At 34.6% G+C, this 17,366-nt stretch overlaps 1 protein-coding gene across 1 annotated transcript; it reads left to right on the top strand.

Moving 5' to 3' along the window:
- The first annotated feature begins 6,291 nt into the window (after positions 1-6,291).
- On the top strand, positions 6,292-8,893 carry LOC145099498 (uncharacterized protein C594.04c-like). The gene is made up of 3 exons (XM_079037068.1): positions 6,292-6,552; positions 6,664-6,927; positions 8,282-8,893. Exons 1-3 carry the CDS (start codon positions 6,343-6,345, stop codon positions 8,762-8,764), a joined length of 957 nt encoding a protein of 318 aa, XP_078893194.1. The 5' UTR covers positions 6,292-6,342; the 3' UTR covers positions 8,765-8,893.
- The last annotated feature ends 8,473 nt before the right edge of the window (positions 8,894-17,366 follow it).

Raw genomic sequence — 17,366 nt, 5'->3', positions numbered from 1 at the left:
TTAACCTCAATAAAAACAAAATCAAAGAGCATAAAGATTGGATAAAAAAGAGTAAGAAGGCAATCAAAACGACTGAAAAACGGCTTGCTGAGAAGGATGAGCAGTTGATACACATTATGGTAAAAAAGGATTGTTTGGAAGACAAAATGAGAATTAGGGATGACTATATAACAATGGAGAAAGAGAAGTACCCATTGCAGTTCCCTGAGTTTAAAAATTAGTTACAAAGTTGTTGTAATATTATAATGAAACAGATTAGGTTGCAAAATGATCGTTTGTTGTTTTTTTTAAATAACATGTTGTAACTGTTAAAAAAAATCTGCAAACTATATTTTATAATATAAAGGCTTCATTAATTGTTATAATCAACAAACTTAACTAAAATATGAAAGCATAGCAATGTCTTGTAACAGTTAATAAAAATATTACAATACATAATAAGTAAACAAGTCATCATTACTCTTGATTTCAAGGTTGTTTTATATCAAAATCAGCGTTATAGGTTTGTGAGCAACCCACTGAACCACCAATATTAAATGCCATTTCTGCAGTAGAAATTATGTGACGTGCTCTGCTACCGGACACCCTTCCAGTACAATTATTTCTCGTGTGTCCTAGTTGACCACATGTAGAACACTCTTTTATAATTGGACCCTCGCCTTGGGATGGAATGCGGTATGTGTTTCTTGGCCTTCCTGGCTGACGTTTATCCATTATAGGTGGCTTAACAATCATCAAATCATCGGGGATCTCCCATTCGGATGGCTTTGGCAGAGGGTTTATTGATTCCTCATATGTTTTCCTCAGTGTTTCGGTAAAGTAAGCATTTAATGCAAACCTCGAGCAGTCTTGGTAATTGTTCACTGTTAAACATCTTATGACATGACCACAAGGTATCCCATCAAGTTGCCAATGCCTACATGTACATGTCATATGATGAAAATCAACAATCACATTTTGTGCCCCCTTTTTGACCTCGCATTTCGTATTTGAGATCATGCAAACATCCCATTTGGTAAAAGTTTTCTTTTTTTCTTTTACAACTTCATCCGCCCAAGGGGTAAGTATTGTTGTTGCTTCCGCTAAAAAACAGCCAAAATGAAGAAGTTAAGATCAATAACATCAAAATTAATAAAACATTAATATTACAAATTTACTTAATACCTGCAAAGTTACGTCTTTGAAACCACCATTGTTGCATTGTAGCACGAAAAAAATCGATCAACATAAGTATTGGCACCTTACGTGCGTGTCTAGATAATGCATTTATAGACTCCGCACTGTTGGACGTCATAAGATTGTATCGGTTCCCTTTAAAATGTGCCCTTGACCAAGTTTCTGGATTTATACTTTTTAAGTACTCCCATATTGGTTCTTTTGTCTATTTCATAACATCCATGGCAGCATCAAAAGCATCAACTGTGTACGCCCTACACGCCTCCCAAAAAATTCCTTTAACCGTCTTACTCTTGCCGAATCTAGATACTATGTTGAAATACAAATGAACACCACATATTCCAAGATGAGCGTGAGGAAAAATGTTGGCAACGGATGTTGCTATAGATGGAGACCTATCAGATATAATTGTAAGCTCCTGCATATTTCCTATGCAATCACGTAGTTTTTGAAAAAACCATGTCCAAGAATCGGTACACTCATTTTTGCATATACCATATGAAACCGGTAATATTTGGTTTTGTCCGTCCTTAGTAACTGCAAGTAACATGGTACCTTTGAACTCGCCCTTTAGGTGAGCTCCATCTACTACTAGGGTCGGTTTACAAAAATTGACAAAAGCGCGTACCTACAATACATTGTATATCTATTCAAATACACCAAAATAAATATTAAAAAATTAATATAATATGATAATACTAACCGAGAAACCGAGTGCGACGTACAAAAACTCAAAGCAATCATCAACATATGTTTTAATATGTGTGACAGTACCCGAATTATGTTTGGCCAAGTTGTGACAATATGCCAGAAGTTTGGTAAAAGAATCCTCTTTCATACCCCTTAACGACAACAATGCATATTGCTTCGTACGCCATGCCTGATGGTATGAGATATTGATATTCAATTGAGCATTCATATCATTAACAATTTCTTTTCCCCGATAAACTCTACTATAGTCTTCAGCCAAAACATCAGCAACATATTCACCCAAAACATATTTGTTTGCTTGTTGATGATTAGGTTGCAACAATGTTGAAGAACATGTGTGTACATCAACAAATTTATTCACTTGGAAAAGTCCATCATAATTTTTAATTGCTTTTGCTCTTAGTAACCAAGAACAATTTTTCGAAACACACACAACTTCATACCTTGATTTGGTGGATCTACTTGTCCTCGTCTGGAAACCTTCTCGAAGACATTTTTTACCAATACACCACTTTAAAAGTTCTTTGTTCTTAAATATACTCTCACATTGAATCTTTTGAAGATTCATGTCTACCATCTGTGTTGGGATATCTTCATTAATATCAACTGGGCATGCTGGTACAGGGGGCATACCGTGAAAAAGGTTATCGGGAAACTTAGCTTTAACTTCATCACCCAACTCATCTCTATCGGAATTGCTTTGTAGCTCGGTTATATCTAAACATACATCACCAACATCAACATAATGCCCGTAAACATGATTTTTTTCATTTTTTTGACTTGAATTTTTTTTCTTTTTAGTTTTATCTACCACACGCCTATTCATAACTTTAACTTCTTGTTCGGCAACATCATCACAACGACCACCCACATGATTAAGATATGTACCAACATCATCATCACCAACAAACTTGTAATTCTCAGGATCCACATAGTGAATAGGTGAATAACTAACATTAACATTTTCAGCAACACTGTGAAACTGAGGTACACTAGGAGTATTGAAAGTACCTATCAGATCGTTGCTCCCTTTATAACTGCATAAATTACCAACAAGCTGGTTTCCAATTTCACCACCCCCATTAACCTCCTCAACTTCATCAACCACCACAAACACTTTCACAGCCCTTCCTCCACTACATTTGATTACGTATATAATAATTTAATTCAGGATGGTGGAAACGAAGACTAATTCTATATTTGTCTAACAAACCAATTTTGCTTTTTACCAAAGATACAAAATCAGTATAACTAATATACTCAGAAAATATCAAAGCAAGTTCAGAAATACCTCCCTGTGGACATATGTATTCCAAATTAGTTCCATTAACTTGCCATCTCCCACCGGTTACAAGACAAACCAAATATTCAATCATTTTTTGAGCAAATTATAGAGAAAGTTTCTAAACAAATAACAACCAAAATGATAATTTTCTACAAAACTTTTTATATAGCAACATGATTTCGTAGTCAAACCAATTCATTTCATAGTCAAACTAAAAAAAACAAAAAACAAAACAAAAAACAAAAAACAAAAAAAACCACAAATTCGTAGATAGAATGAGAGTAAATCGCAGATGGACCTATTCCATCTGCGCTTTTACCCCTATATATAGAGAAAAAAATTAAAAGCACCTGCGAATGTACAAGCACCTAAAGCACAATTGTGCTTTAGGTGCTTGTACATACGCATATGGAATGATCATTTCGCAGATGGGGCATTTCCATCTGCGAAATTGTAGGTTATTTTTGTAACTTCGATTTTTTTGGCTATTTTTGTAATGTAATTAGTATAAATGACTATTTTTGTCATTTACTCTACTAAAAAAGCTAAATCAAAAAACTTAAAAATAGTATAAAGTTTTCTTTTAAATAACTTTATTAAGTTTAAGTAAAAAAAAATAAAAAAAATATAAAGTTTTCTTTTAATACAATCCGCCCCCTAGGCTAAAGGGTGTGATGATGTTTTTATCAATGATAAAATTGTGCAACATAGGCGCCCCCTAGGCTAAAGGGTGTGGTAATGTTTTTGTCAATGGTAAAACTGTGCTACATAGGCGTCTTATCACCTTTTACATTTTTTATAATTTTTATCTATAAATTAGAGTGTCGTGATAGTTTTACCTATGATTTTTTTTTTTAATTTCAATAAAAAATTAAGAACTCTTTAAATAAACACCTTACTAAAATTAAAAATTACATTTTAGAGATCCTAAAAAAATTACATTAAAAACCTAAAAAAAAAGTAGGAAAAAAAATAGGAAAAAAAAACATAACATCGAAATATCATTTGCGTTTTAGATTATATTTTTTGTGAATCGACGTCTTCTTTGCTTTAGCCGCCTCCTGATCTTTGGGGTTGAGGTGCCTCTCATCTTGCCTTAACAACGAATATTATGTGAGTCGGATGGTTTCAGTCATATGTTTCTCCAAAGTTGTATTCGATTAAACCATTTGTGTCATCATTTCCTCCAATCTAGTTGACCGCTCCGTTCCGACTGACGAATTTGACGATGTCACTTTTCCTTTTTCTTTTGCTCAAGCTTTTGCTTTGTCCCTTCCCATGGGACAAGGAGGCAGGTGTATTTCTTCGATGTCGTCGCTATCATCATTAAGATCAATGTCAATGTGACCATCCGATGACATTTGTTGTGAGCTCGAATATGAAGATGTTCGACTTCTTTTTGGCGGATTAGCAATATATTCATGTGTTGTAAGCTCATTCCATCTAATGCTTCTTTTGACAACTTCTCACACATGAATGAACTTAAAAGGCTTTAACATGTCATCTTGGAATACAGAGGCGGATTTAGGGGGGTCACCGGTGGCACCGACAACCCCTCGCTTTTCCGACCGTAGTGGAAAAATTTTCGAATTTTTTTAATATTTTTATTTTTTCTATTATCATGCAACCGCTACTATGAAATACCGCGTGTGTTTTTTCAACAATTTCGCTTCACTTTCTCCGCTAGCCCATTGCTTTTCAAAGTTTGTGTAAATTGTGTTCCAATGTGTCACGAGTTTGTTAACAAGATTCCATTTCGAGTTACATTGGTCGGACGTCAAGTAATCTGGATCTCGACCCATACCCTTATAAGATTGCTCTTTAACACATAACCAAAATTGATCACGCAATTGGCTATTTCCCAAGTTGCTATCTTTAGATATGTCGACCCATGCCTTTGCTAATTCCGTCTCTTCTTTACTCCATCTTCTAGGATCGACCTTCCCTTTTTTGTTGAGGTTATTCTTCGGGCTCAGAATCAGAGAGATTTTCGTTTGCGGGTAGGGATGAACATATGGACCGGGGAACCGGCCGGAACCGGCACTGGAACCGGAACCCGATGGAACCGGTCGGGCCGAGACTGGGACGTTATTTTTGTAGATTTTTGGAACCGGGAACCGGAACCGATATAACCGGAACCGGTAGAACTGGCAAAAACCGGTAGAACCGGCAAAAACCGGAACCGTATGATGTTATTTTTCAAAGACCGATTCCAACATTTGAAGACACGAAAAGAACCGGTAGGAACCGGGAACCGGTAGAACCGTCGGCCGGTTCGGTTCTTGATTTTGGCCGAAGCCGGTTCCCGGGTCGGGTCCAGTTCGGGCCGGTTCGGTCCTTTTGCTCACCCCTAGTTGCGGGTGTGAAAAGTTGTTGAGATTAAAATTGGAATTAGGTTTACGTTTGGGTTTAGGATGTTGTTTGTGGTGGTAGGGATTAAAATTTGAATTGGTGTGAGATTTAGAATTATGAATAATATCCAGGAACACCACCTACAAACATTTGGTTTTGAGATTAACTTGATGGATCCATTTGTTGCCGATAAAGTGGTGGTGATGTCGGATCTTAACCGAAAAGTGTAAATGGGTTGGAAGCATTTTGGATTAGTAGGAGTCATTTTGATTGTGTGTGTGTTTTGAAATGAAAGGTAAATATGTGTATATATGTAGTGGTAAATTTGTAAAAAAAAAATAAAAAGAAATTTAAAAAAAAAATCGATCACAAAGCCGTTACGGTTCACTCCTTCCCTAACGCTCACTTTTTTCGAATTTCACCATCAATGGAAACCCACCACTGGTACGTCGGTAAAATTAAGTGTGGAGGGGCGGTGTTCACCACCAGTAAAGGAGTCAATGTCGGACTACCACGGGTGAAAAGCTCTCAACACCGTATAACCTAATATAATTATCGTTTCAATCAATAACATGTTAAATGGTGTATAATTTGAGTTTTGAAAAAAAATCATTGTCACATACATATTTCTTCATTGAAATAAATTGTTATATCAATTAAAAAATAAAACATAATTACTTAAAAAAAAGTCAACTTTTTGTCGAATTATAAAATACCAAATGTTATCTAGGACTCTAGGAGGGAGTCCGAAGTAGTATATAAGGGGAATAGACCACTAGGGCAAACAGCAACTGTGGTTCTGATTCGATCAGACAAAAATGGGAAGCAATTTAAAAAACGCTTTGATTGCATTTCTAACTCCTCTTCCTTCAATACTCTTCTACACTTCCTTCCTCAACAACCACCCCCTTCTCTCCCCAATTTCCTCATGGTGCAACCACCACCCTCTCCTCCTAGCCAACGCCCTCTTCTTCTTCAACATCGATGTACTTTTCTGGCTCATCAGCCTCATACAATCCAGCAATTGGGTAATGAATCAACCCCTCTTTCAATTCACCCTTCGATCCTAATTCCTAAATTCCCAATTCACTCAATTGCTCATCTGTTTCTGATAATTTTACATTTCTATGGTTTTGTAGATGATTGATGTGTACTGGACTGTGATTCCGGTGATGCTATTGCATTACTTTCAGAGTCACCCTGCTTCGCAATTTGACTTATGGAGGTCGAGAGTTGCGGTGGCGCTGACGTGGGTTTGGGCCGTGAGGTTGACTCATAACTATTTCCGGCGAGAAAAGTGGCAATGGGGTGCTAGAGAAGATTGGAGGTTCACTGATATGGCTCGACAGTATGGGAAAAACTGGTGGTGGATTTCTTTCTTTGCTGTTTACCTCATTCAACAGGTATAAACGATTAATTTTGACTTTTGTTGATAGTTGACTCACAGATCTCGATCCATGATGAACACCAACGAAATTCAAAATGGATTCTTTACATCATTTTTTATAAATTTATGTTTTTTTACAGCAAAATATATAATCCTAGTGCATTACTCTTTTTTGTTAGATAAATAAAAAGTTTAAAAAACACTCATTTTATATTAATTTTTAGAGATTTGTTTTATACAATTTTTTAAATTATAACTTTGTACATTATCACATACTTATAATCAAATAATTACTTTTTTATGATTGATTTGAATTAATTTAATATATACCATGATACTACAAGTAAAAAAAATATTATATTGATAATTAGAACTATACAATAATATTAAGGAACATGTATAAATTAAAATAATATTGGATTGAAGCAAAATGGCATAGGAAATGATGTAAAAATAGGATTTAGTTTTGGGTTTAAGATGTCGTAAATATGAATTTCGATATCATATATTAAAATAGATTAAAATTGTACATTAGCATCACTATAAATAAAATATAGAAAAATACAAATTAACCACAAAGTCCAATGATAGTAGATAGTATGGCATAAAGCTTTTATAATTAACATCATAACATTCTTTCAAAATCAAAATCTTATGTACTTTTTAACAAACACTTTCATTATTTATAATTAGTAAATATTTAATAAAATGTCAACACGAATATAGTAATTTAGTAATTTATAAGTTAATTATTGCATGTATAATAATTTAATAACAATAAATATTTCATGATGAAATTTTATTTATGCATCTTATCACTTGCATCAGGTTAAAGTAGGTTCACTCTTATTTATATTTCCATTGATTTTCATGTCTATTTTTAAAGTACGTTAATAATTTTTTATCATTGTATTCTATTAATTTGTTTTACAATATGGAAGTAAATTAAATAAATATTAGTAAGATATAAACTAAATATTTTTAATGTAAACACATTTTATATAACATTAAGTTAATATATCAAACAAATCAATAATTAAATATATTTAAATGACAAGTTATAATTTATTCTTTGTCGAACATGTTATCCCAAAATACACAATTTGCATTTCAAATGGTTCTTCTCAATTTGAAAGGGCAAAAGTGATGCCTTTGCAAACCAAGTTCTTTAATATATGATTTATTGAAATGATCATTACTTCCTTATAATTTGATTCTTTAATATATGTTACCTATTCGATTTTCTATAAATTTATAATCATGCTACTTTTTAGTTTTAAATGCACACATTCATATTGATAGTTCAACGCGATAGTTATTCACAAACAAGTAATTTTATCAATTAATTAACCTTCTACTACATTACATAGGTATTCCTTATCGGCGTATGTCTACCCCTATACATCATCCACACCGTAAACAAGCCATGTAACATATGGGACATAGTCGCCATATTCGTATGCCTAAGTGGCATAATTATCGCCTATTTTTCCGATACACAACTTCACACATTTGTGACAAAAAATGAGAAACTAAAAGAGGAAGGAAAGCCAATGGTGGCAAATCTTGATGAAGGGTTATGGTACTACTCAAGACACCCAAATTACTTTGGTGAGCAATTATGGTGGTGGGGTTTGGGAATTTTTGGGTGGAACTTAGGGTTTACTTGGGCTTTTGTTGGTGCATTGGTTAATAGTTTGTGTTTGGCTTATGTGACCATTCTTGTTGAAAGAAAGATGTTGAAAATGGAGTATAGGGTTGAGGCGTATAAGATGTACCAAAAGAGGACATCTGTGTGGGTCCCTTGGTTCAAATGGTCCTTGAACCAAGTACCCAAAGAAAAGACGGGTTGAACCAGTAAACGTGAAAAAGTGAAGAGACACAAAGTGTCTTTCAATGTGAAATGTGCAATGGTTCGATTGGATTGTATTGTGGTGGATGTGTATTTAATATCTATCTATATTATATATGTGGTTTCCAAATTTGGTTGAGTTAATGTTTAACATATCTTTACATTGGAAAAGAATTTATAGAGTTAATAAACTGAAAAAATATTGATCAAAGTTGAAAAACATAAATAAAATTTTGTAAATGAGTCATGCACACAGATCTTACATGAGATTGTTTTCACTTTTTAAGATTGTGATTGTAAGATTGGATCAAGATCGAAAGATCGTATCACAATGTCAAACTTTAAATTTTGGAGGATCAGTCCAAATTCCCAACATTAAGGAATAAGGAATAAGTGCTTGCCCTACAAGATGATATTGTCTCATAATCAAAATAATCCATTCACAAACATCAAAATTAAATCATGAGTAATAACTTTAAAACGAAAACTACAAATCTAAACCTAAGATTAGAAATGATACATCATTTGATTTCCTAATCTAAAGTAAAATTAGTCTAAATATTTAATTAAGATGATACAGAGCCTGAATGGAAATGATAAAATCCAAATATCACTTATATTAATTTAATTATTAAGATATAAACCAATTTAAAATATTTCTTAGATTAAATAAAACATCTAGAAAATAATAAAAAACTAAAATATCATTTTGTTGATGTTTTTATTAATATTTTAATATATCAGTATTATTAACGATCGTAAGATCATATTCATGATCTTGCGATCCTACATCGATCTTACCTTTAATTCGTTCATGTCAAGATCAAGATCTTTTTGGGATGGTAAGATCGTGCGATCCTACAATTACAATAGAAAATTTAACAACCTTTAATAATAGGTGTGAACCATATGAATCTCAAAATTAATATGCAATACATTTTACATACTCTACTTTTTATTTATGATGTCTGTATTTTATGATAGTTTGGAGTGCCTGTGGATGAAAAATAAAAATAAGTTTTGGAGTTCATAGCCTAGACGAGCATTTCTTTTTTAACTTTTTTTTGAACGGAAACAAAATATATTATAAATAAACAGCTAGCATGGAGCTAGCAAGCATACAAAATATTCAGAAAAGAAAAAGAGGGAATAAAAAGTAAAAGAGAAAAACAGTCGCAAACAATGCTAACATACAAACAACCCCAGCCAACCCTCAGATTCGGAGTTGTGGATATTGAGCATTTTGGTTGGTTTATTTTCATACCCAACCTGATTACACGACTTGTGAAACACCTGGAGGACCAATGGATCCCATTAAATTCGACCATGGCATTCTAAGATTGGGTCATTACATCACTCGATCCATCTAAACAGACTGCTTTTTTTCTTTCGTGCATTTATCCATAGGAAGGATAAGATTTGGATTTCCATTACTAATGTAGTATGGGATTTGGGATCATTGGAGTGGATCTTAAGATTTCTGAAACGCCATAGAACCCACATGTAAGTAAGGACTATAGCCTCTTGCACTTCAACAAATGATTTTAAATACAATGAGGTAATCTTGTGGTTACAAAAATCTTCAAGGGATGGAGGGTTTGACGGCAGAACTTTCGGTCAACTGCATAATTGGGACAAAACATGACATGCTATTCGACACTCAAAGAATAAGTGTTTTTCTTCTTCCGGGGCCTCAATGCAAAGTTTGCAATTTGAATCAGAGCCTAACCCATACTTGACCAGATTTACGAGTGTGGGAAGCCTGTCGTGACAGATTCTCCATGCCAAGATATTCAATTTCCCCGGTACTCAATGCAAAGTATGTTCCATTCCCAAGATGAGGGCGACTTGGGCAAAGTTTTTTTATCGATGTAATGGCGGTATGAGGCTACTGAGAACTTTTTAGAAGGATCAATAGTCCATTACCATTCACCAGATCCATGTTGATCAATTTAAAAAAAGTTACGGAATTGGAGATCATCCTTAGCTAGCATTTTTGGGAGGTTTGCAATATTACCCCAACAGTTTCCACGTCTAACTGCTCTTGCAGCATTTGTAAATCCCCTATCTGAACCATATATGGATATAATTACTTCCAGCCATGTACAATTGTTCGATGTTCTAAATCCACCACCATTTTGCTAGTAGAGCTTGATTTTGAGCTTTTAGGTTGTCTATACCGAGTCCTCCATGTTCAACGTCCGAAAGCACTTTGTCCCAAGCAATCCATGCCATTTTTCTTTTTTCTAAGTGACCACCCCAAAAGAACCGCATTCTAATTTTCTCTAGGTTTTTTATGACACATGCAGGAGCTTTGTATAGTGAGAAGAGGAATGTCCCAAGACAGATTTGCATAGGATGAAACACCCGCCAAATGATAGATTCGTTGCTTTCCATTTTGATAGTTTGGAGCGGAACTTGTCAATTATCAGATTCTAATGTACAGCCCTGGACATAGAAGCACCCACCGGCAGCCCTAGGTAATTGAATGGAATTTGTCCGATCGAACAACAACAATTTCTAACAAGTTCTATTTCTGTGTTTTGGGCAGAAATTCTAAAGAATTTGCTTTTAGACATGTTTACCATTAAACCTGAAGAGAGTTCAAAGCATCTAAGAATTCTTATCAAGTTTCTGGCATTGCCAATTGACCAAGGACCAAGGAAAATCACATTGTCGGCATACTGTAGATGTGATACAGTTGGACCATTATTTGGGAGTCTAATGCCTGAAAAGATATTTTTTTTGAGACCTTTCTTCCATGGCTATGTTTAAACCTTCGGCAGTGATGATGAATAGAAACGGGGAGAGGGGATCTCCCTGTTTGAGTCGTTTCTCCATGGAGAATTCAACTATTGGGGAATTGTTAATTAACACTGATGCTTTGGCCGAATACAAACAACCTTTAATCCACAAGCACCATTTGTGGCCAAAGGCCATTTGGCTCATAATTGAATCGAGATATCCCCAATTAAGGCTATCAAAGGCCTTCTCGAAGTCCACTTTGAATATAAATGCTTTTTGTTTACTTTTTTTTGAGCCATGAGATTACCTCGTTCACAATAAGAGGGCCATCCAAGATGGATCTGTTTTTGATGAAGGCGGTTTGAACTGGCCTGATGACAGTATTGATTACCAGCTTTAATCTTTCAGCAAGTATCTTGGCTATTGATTTATACAAACAACTAATTAAGCTAATAGGGCGAAAGTCAACGAAGGTGTTTGGATTAGGGGTTTTCGGCACCAGTGTGATGAACGAGGAGGTACAACCAGGGTTAATTATACCAGAGGCTTCAAAGTGTTTGATTGTGTCACACCCCTGAACCAGACGGCGGAAACGTTCGGGGGCTCGTGTGACTAACAATTGAATTATCATCACAATGAATATACATGAAACATAACACATTCACCATCAACATTACATATAGCAACCATCATTATTCACATCAAGTACATTATTATAAATTACGAAAATTCAAAGTATTAATTGTACGATGAGTGATGTTACACAAAATAAATCTATACATACTTGAAAATCTTCCTGCTTAACGATTACTTGAGAATACAAGTTATTTTGAAAACGGTCAACATATATAATATTTGTGAGTTCATAAGTATGTTTGAGTAAAAGTCTTTGTATCTTTCGTAAAAACCCAGAAAATCCGATATTTTCTGTAAAATGTCTGAAAACGATGTGAAAATCAAGTATAAATGCATGTGTGAATTTCATAGTTGTAACATATATATGGATGTAGTTTAGATTTCTTGTATTGTAAGGAAGTGATAATTGTATATGAATACTTCCCCAGAAAATCTGATATTTTCTGATTTATAATAATGTCGAGGTTCTTGTATCGTTAAATAAGTTATTTTGTATTGACACAATCGAAGGGTTAATCTTCAAAATGTTAAATTTGGTATTGAATCTCAATATGAGCCGTTATAACCATAGATTATAATGAGTAGGTTGCCTGTCTTGGCATTTTTCCAAATGCTGGTATTTGCTCAAGGTTTTGTCGCCCTAGACTGGCCTAGTCTAGCTGTAGCGAACAACTAAGGCGTAGGGGGTCACCCCATATAGATCTATACACAAACTCTCGTTCTCCCTCCAGGAGACTCTGATTATAACTACAAGCTACGATTGTACACTCAAGGTGCCAATCGACACGTCTCACTAGATTCGTAACCTTTCGTACTATGTTTAATGTTTACGTGTATGTGGTATGTTATCAAACCCAAATGTACATATATAAGTATACGAAGTTCAATAGTTGTGTAAGGGTCTAGTTACGATCTACTAAGCATGTGAATTTCAGTCCAAGCCCAATTATCATGTAAATGGATCACAAAGGCCCAATAACATGTAAGTGGGTAATTTGGGCCCAATAGGCATGTAAATGGACCACAAAGGCCCAACAAACATGTGACCCATAACTCAGGCCCAAATTAACATGTAAATGGGTCGCAAGGCCCAATAAACAGGTCATGGAAAAATATTGGGCTCAATATACACTTGAATGGGCCCTTAAGGCCCATTGGCCACGTAATGTGAATATTAGGCCTAATAAAACTATTATCGATGTATTTCGTCCGTTCGTTATTGTTTCGTTGTTTATTTTAGCTCGTGGTTTACCAAATTTATTATAAAAGGTCTCCTTTTTCATAAGACAACATTTTTGGTCAAAAGCCTCAAATTTTCAATTAAGGCCCCAAGTTTTGTAAAAATGACACTTTAGTCCATAATTTGTAAAAATTTGTAATTTTGTCCATAATGTCTAGAAATTCACGGTTTTAGTCCAAAAATATATATTTTGATATTTAAGGCCCAGTTTTACAGAAAAGTGCATTTTCAGCCCCTTGTTTGTAAAAAATTACACTTTCGGCCCAATTTTAATAAAATTTACATTTTTGGTCCAATTTGGAAATAAATGTTATTTTCACCCCTAAATTTGGTATATTTACATTTATGACTCAAATTTTGCTCAAATAACTTTTTTAGTCCCAAAACTTTCCCTTTTTTGCAATTTTAGGCCCAAAACCGTGAGGCCCAAATGTTTGGCCTATTAAGCTAAAATTTACATTTTTGCCCATTTGGAAGGCATGTTTATCATAAAAATCCATTTTTATACAAGTAGAACCTGTTTGATCCTTTTAAAAACATATATGCTTTTTACCCTTATCTTTTGCTTTCTTGACAATTTTGACCCTTAACAAGTTTTTGCCTTAAATTTTTATCTTATACATATGCCACTTTTAACTTGATAATATGATGTATAAGGTGTCTTAGTTCATGGATCTTAACTCAATGTTACTTAATAAGTCGTGGTTTTATAAGATCTAACATATTTTTACAAAATAAACTAAGAAATCACACAAGACATGCATATAACACATAGATCTACACATTTTACTTGCATTCCCCCCCAAAAATAATGTAAAAACCGAAAATAAGGGGGGTATGAACTCACCTTTTCTTTGATGTTTCGATTTTTGAAGAAGAGATGAAGAGATTTTTGGTCCTGGCAACACCTTGATGTAGATTTCGAGCTTAAGAAGTTTTCTAGGAGTATGAGCACCAAAAGCTTGTTTAGAAGGAGTGATCTAACATGAGAAAGAAGTTATATAACTTGGATATGTAAAGACTTACCAAGAATGATGATTTTTGGTGGTGAAAACCTTATTGAAGATGCTCAAGATCTCGAAAATTAGAGAGGAAAGGAAGGAGTGTTCTTGTGAATGTTTGAGAGAAATTTGCAAATGGAGTGTGTGTGTGTGTGTGTGTGTGTTTATCTTTGGGCGATGGGAAGAAAAAGAGAGAGAAGGGATGAGTTGCATGGAAGTATGAGAAACCATGCCTTGTTACATGGTGAATAATATGGAGGTGGCACCTCCAAAGTCCCCCCACCCCCTATTTCATCTTTTTTTTTTGTTAAATGGTGTTGGGCTGAGAGTTTCGGCCAAGAAGATAGGAATGTAATAGTTTGAGCCAATTAAACTTTAATTAAGATTTTTGGAACCTAATCATAAAATTTCCACCCCATTGGGCCCTTGGAATCACTTACGGCCCAACATAAGATAAAGGGATGGGTTTTAGGTCCATTAGGGTTTATTGGAGTGGTTATGGCTAAATAAGGCCCATTAGGGTTAGAATTAATCATTCTAGGCCCAAATGGTCCAAAATGTTATAGATTTATGGAAGTGGGTCCAATTAGAGCCCATTTAAGGGTCCTAAGCCCAAAATAGTTGAATTGAATACTTATTGGTCCATTAGGCCCAATAAGGAAATCCTAGCCCAAAATAGACTTAAATAGGGATTCCTAGGGTTTTCAGGTTCTTTGCTGAACATGAAAGGTGAATTTAAATGAGCACTGAGTGATATTTACTTTGAGTGTATGTTTTACAATGGTTGAATGGTTACACATGAATAGAATTTCCTAGCTAAAATGCTAGTTGTGACAGATTACCTGGTAGAAGTCATCACCAACAGTGTCCCAATGCTTCTTTATAAGTAAGAATGACATCCCATCGGGGCCCGGGGCCTTCTCTGAATGTCACACCCCCGAACCAGACGGTGGAAACGTCCGAGGGCTCTTGTGACTTAAATTGAATACCATCACAATGAATATACATGAATCATAACATAAACCATCACCATGCATTGAAATAATACAACTGATATTGTTTACATCCAGTACATTGTTTCAAACATTACAATTTCATAACATAAACTGTCTGATAGATATCATAAGCATAATATCCAGACATTACTTGGTACTTATTCTTCGTTTTACCTGTTACCTGAGAATACAAGTTAATTTTGAAAAACGTCAACATATGAAATGTTGGTGAGTTCATAAGCAATGTTGTGATAAAATGATTTGGTGTAGTTTGTAGAACCCAGAAAATCCGATATTTTCTGAAAAGATCAATGTTCTAAAAAAGTGTGAAGATCTATAAATATATGCTTGTTGATTTTCAAAACATGTATAATTGTTGAACTTCTGTAATGATCGCGCAAGTGAAAATGTTGAACTTCCCAGGAAAAACCGTTGTTTTCCCATTACATAAAACACAGTGAATTCTCAATTTGTTATACCGTCACGACGAATGATTTTTGATTACTCGGGTGGCTTTGGATTAATTAAGGTTTGTGAGTCATTATAATCATGCATTTGAAAATGACTAGTTTATAACTACAGGTTTCGAACGATCCTTAAAGGCGTCGCTCGTTACTACTCACTTAATCCAACAACCATGATTACTTTTGATTAACGTCCTGAATCTGTTTACCTTGATTACTCGTAAGCCTAACAAATGAGGAAAAAGGGAGTACGAAGTCCCGTTATATTCCGTGAGTTATTTAGGCTGTCGGGAATGCGAAAGGCACGTTGGCCCAACTCGCATTTGATTTCTTGACCTCACTAGCAATACTAATGGGCCACTAGGGCCCAATAACACATTAGAGCCATTGAAAGTCCTTTTACATGAAATCGGGTCATAGGAGGCCCAATAGCACGTAAGCATATTCCCTTTGGGCCCAAAGATCATGTTAATGGGCTAGCAAGGCCCAACAAGCATGATTTGAAACTTCCAAGCCCAATGTTTGTAAGTTTGCTCATCGTAGTTATCGCGTATTATTTAGATGGTTTGGTTTAACGCTTGTTGTTTTGTATTGATTCGAGACCGAATCACTTCGTTTGTAACGATATTTGTTGTTGAGAGTGTATTTGTTTTCCGTTTCGTCAGTAGTCGTGGATCTTGTATTTTGTATCAGTGAATTAATTTGTTTAAAAGTGGAATTTGACCTTTTCACTACCCTTCTTTTATAAAAATAACACTTTTGGTCCTTTTATATAAAAGAATTTCATTTTTAGTCCTTAAAACCTTTTCTTGATACTTTTGTATTATTTATTTGATGAAAACACAATTTTAACCCAAAATTTATTTTGTTGACAGCTTCATCCCTTCCAGAATAGTGTTTCTCGGTTAGAGCCCCTTTTTTCACAACTTTTACAGTTTTGGCCCAAAATCTAAAAACTTTACATTTTTGGTCCTTTTTGATAGTGAAAAGCATTTTTGACTCATAAAATGATTTTGTCATGCTAATTACCCCCTGTTTTATAGAAAGTTTCATTTCAGCCCCTAAAATTTATCATTTTTCGCATTTTGAGGCTTATTGGGCCGAAAAGCCCAAAATTAGCCCATTAAGCTAAAAATTTACATTTTAAGTCCCTTGAAAATTCTAATGTTCAGAAAAATGATTATAGAAACTGTTTTGACCCTTTTGACCTTCAAGAAACCGTGACTTGTCGATTTGTATCCCAAGTTTTGTATTTTTGACAATTTAAGCCCAAAAATGGGTTTTGTGTTAGAATATGTTCATCATGACCTTATAAGCTATTATTCTTGACTTGTTTAGTGTAAAATAGCTTAGATTATGTTTTTTTCCTTTCTCATGTCATAGATCTCGGGTTTACACCCCTTTTTGGTAACATATTCATCACAAAACACATGAAATCACACACATACATGCATCAAATCACACATAGCATACACATACACATAGATCTACATATTTTCTTGTATTCTCCCCCATAAAACTC

The sequence above is a fragment of the Lactuca serriola genome, chromosome 1 (genome assembly GCF_051521515.1).
Source record: "Lactuca serriola cultivar US96UC23 chromosome 1, Lser_US96UC23_V15, whole genome shotgun sequence".
Lineage (NCBI taxonomy): Eukaryota > Viridiplantae > Streptophyta > Magnoliopsida > Asterales > Asteraceae > Lactuca > Lactuca serriola.
Note: the sequence above shows the minus strand (reverse complement) of the source record. Positions and strands in the feature narration are given on the sequence as shown.

What these genes read in the sequence shown, in the direction of transcription:
- LOC145099498 (XM_079037068.1), top strand. Translation starts at nt 6,343, where the DNA reads ATGGGAAGCAATTTAAAAAACGCTTTGATTGCATTTCTAACTCCTCTT. An exon ending in TCATACAATCCAGCAATTGG is followed by an intron (nt 6,553 to 6,663) that starts GTAATGAATCAA and finishes ATGGTTTTGTAG; the next exon opens with ATGATTGATGTGTACTGGAC. An exon ending in CTGTTTACCTCATTCAACAG is followed by an intron (nt 6,928 to 8,281) that starts GTATAAACGATT and finishes TACATTACATAG; the next exon opens with GTATTCCTTATCGGCGTATG.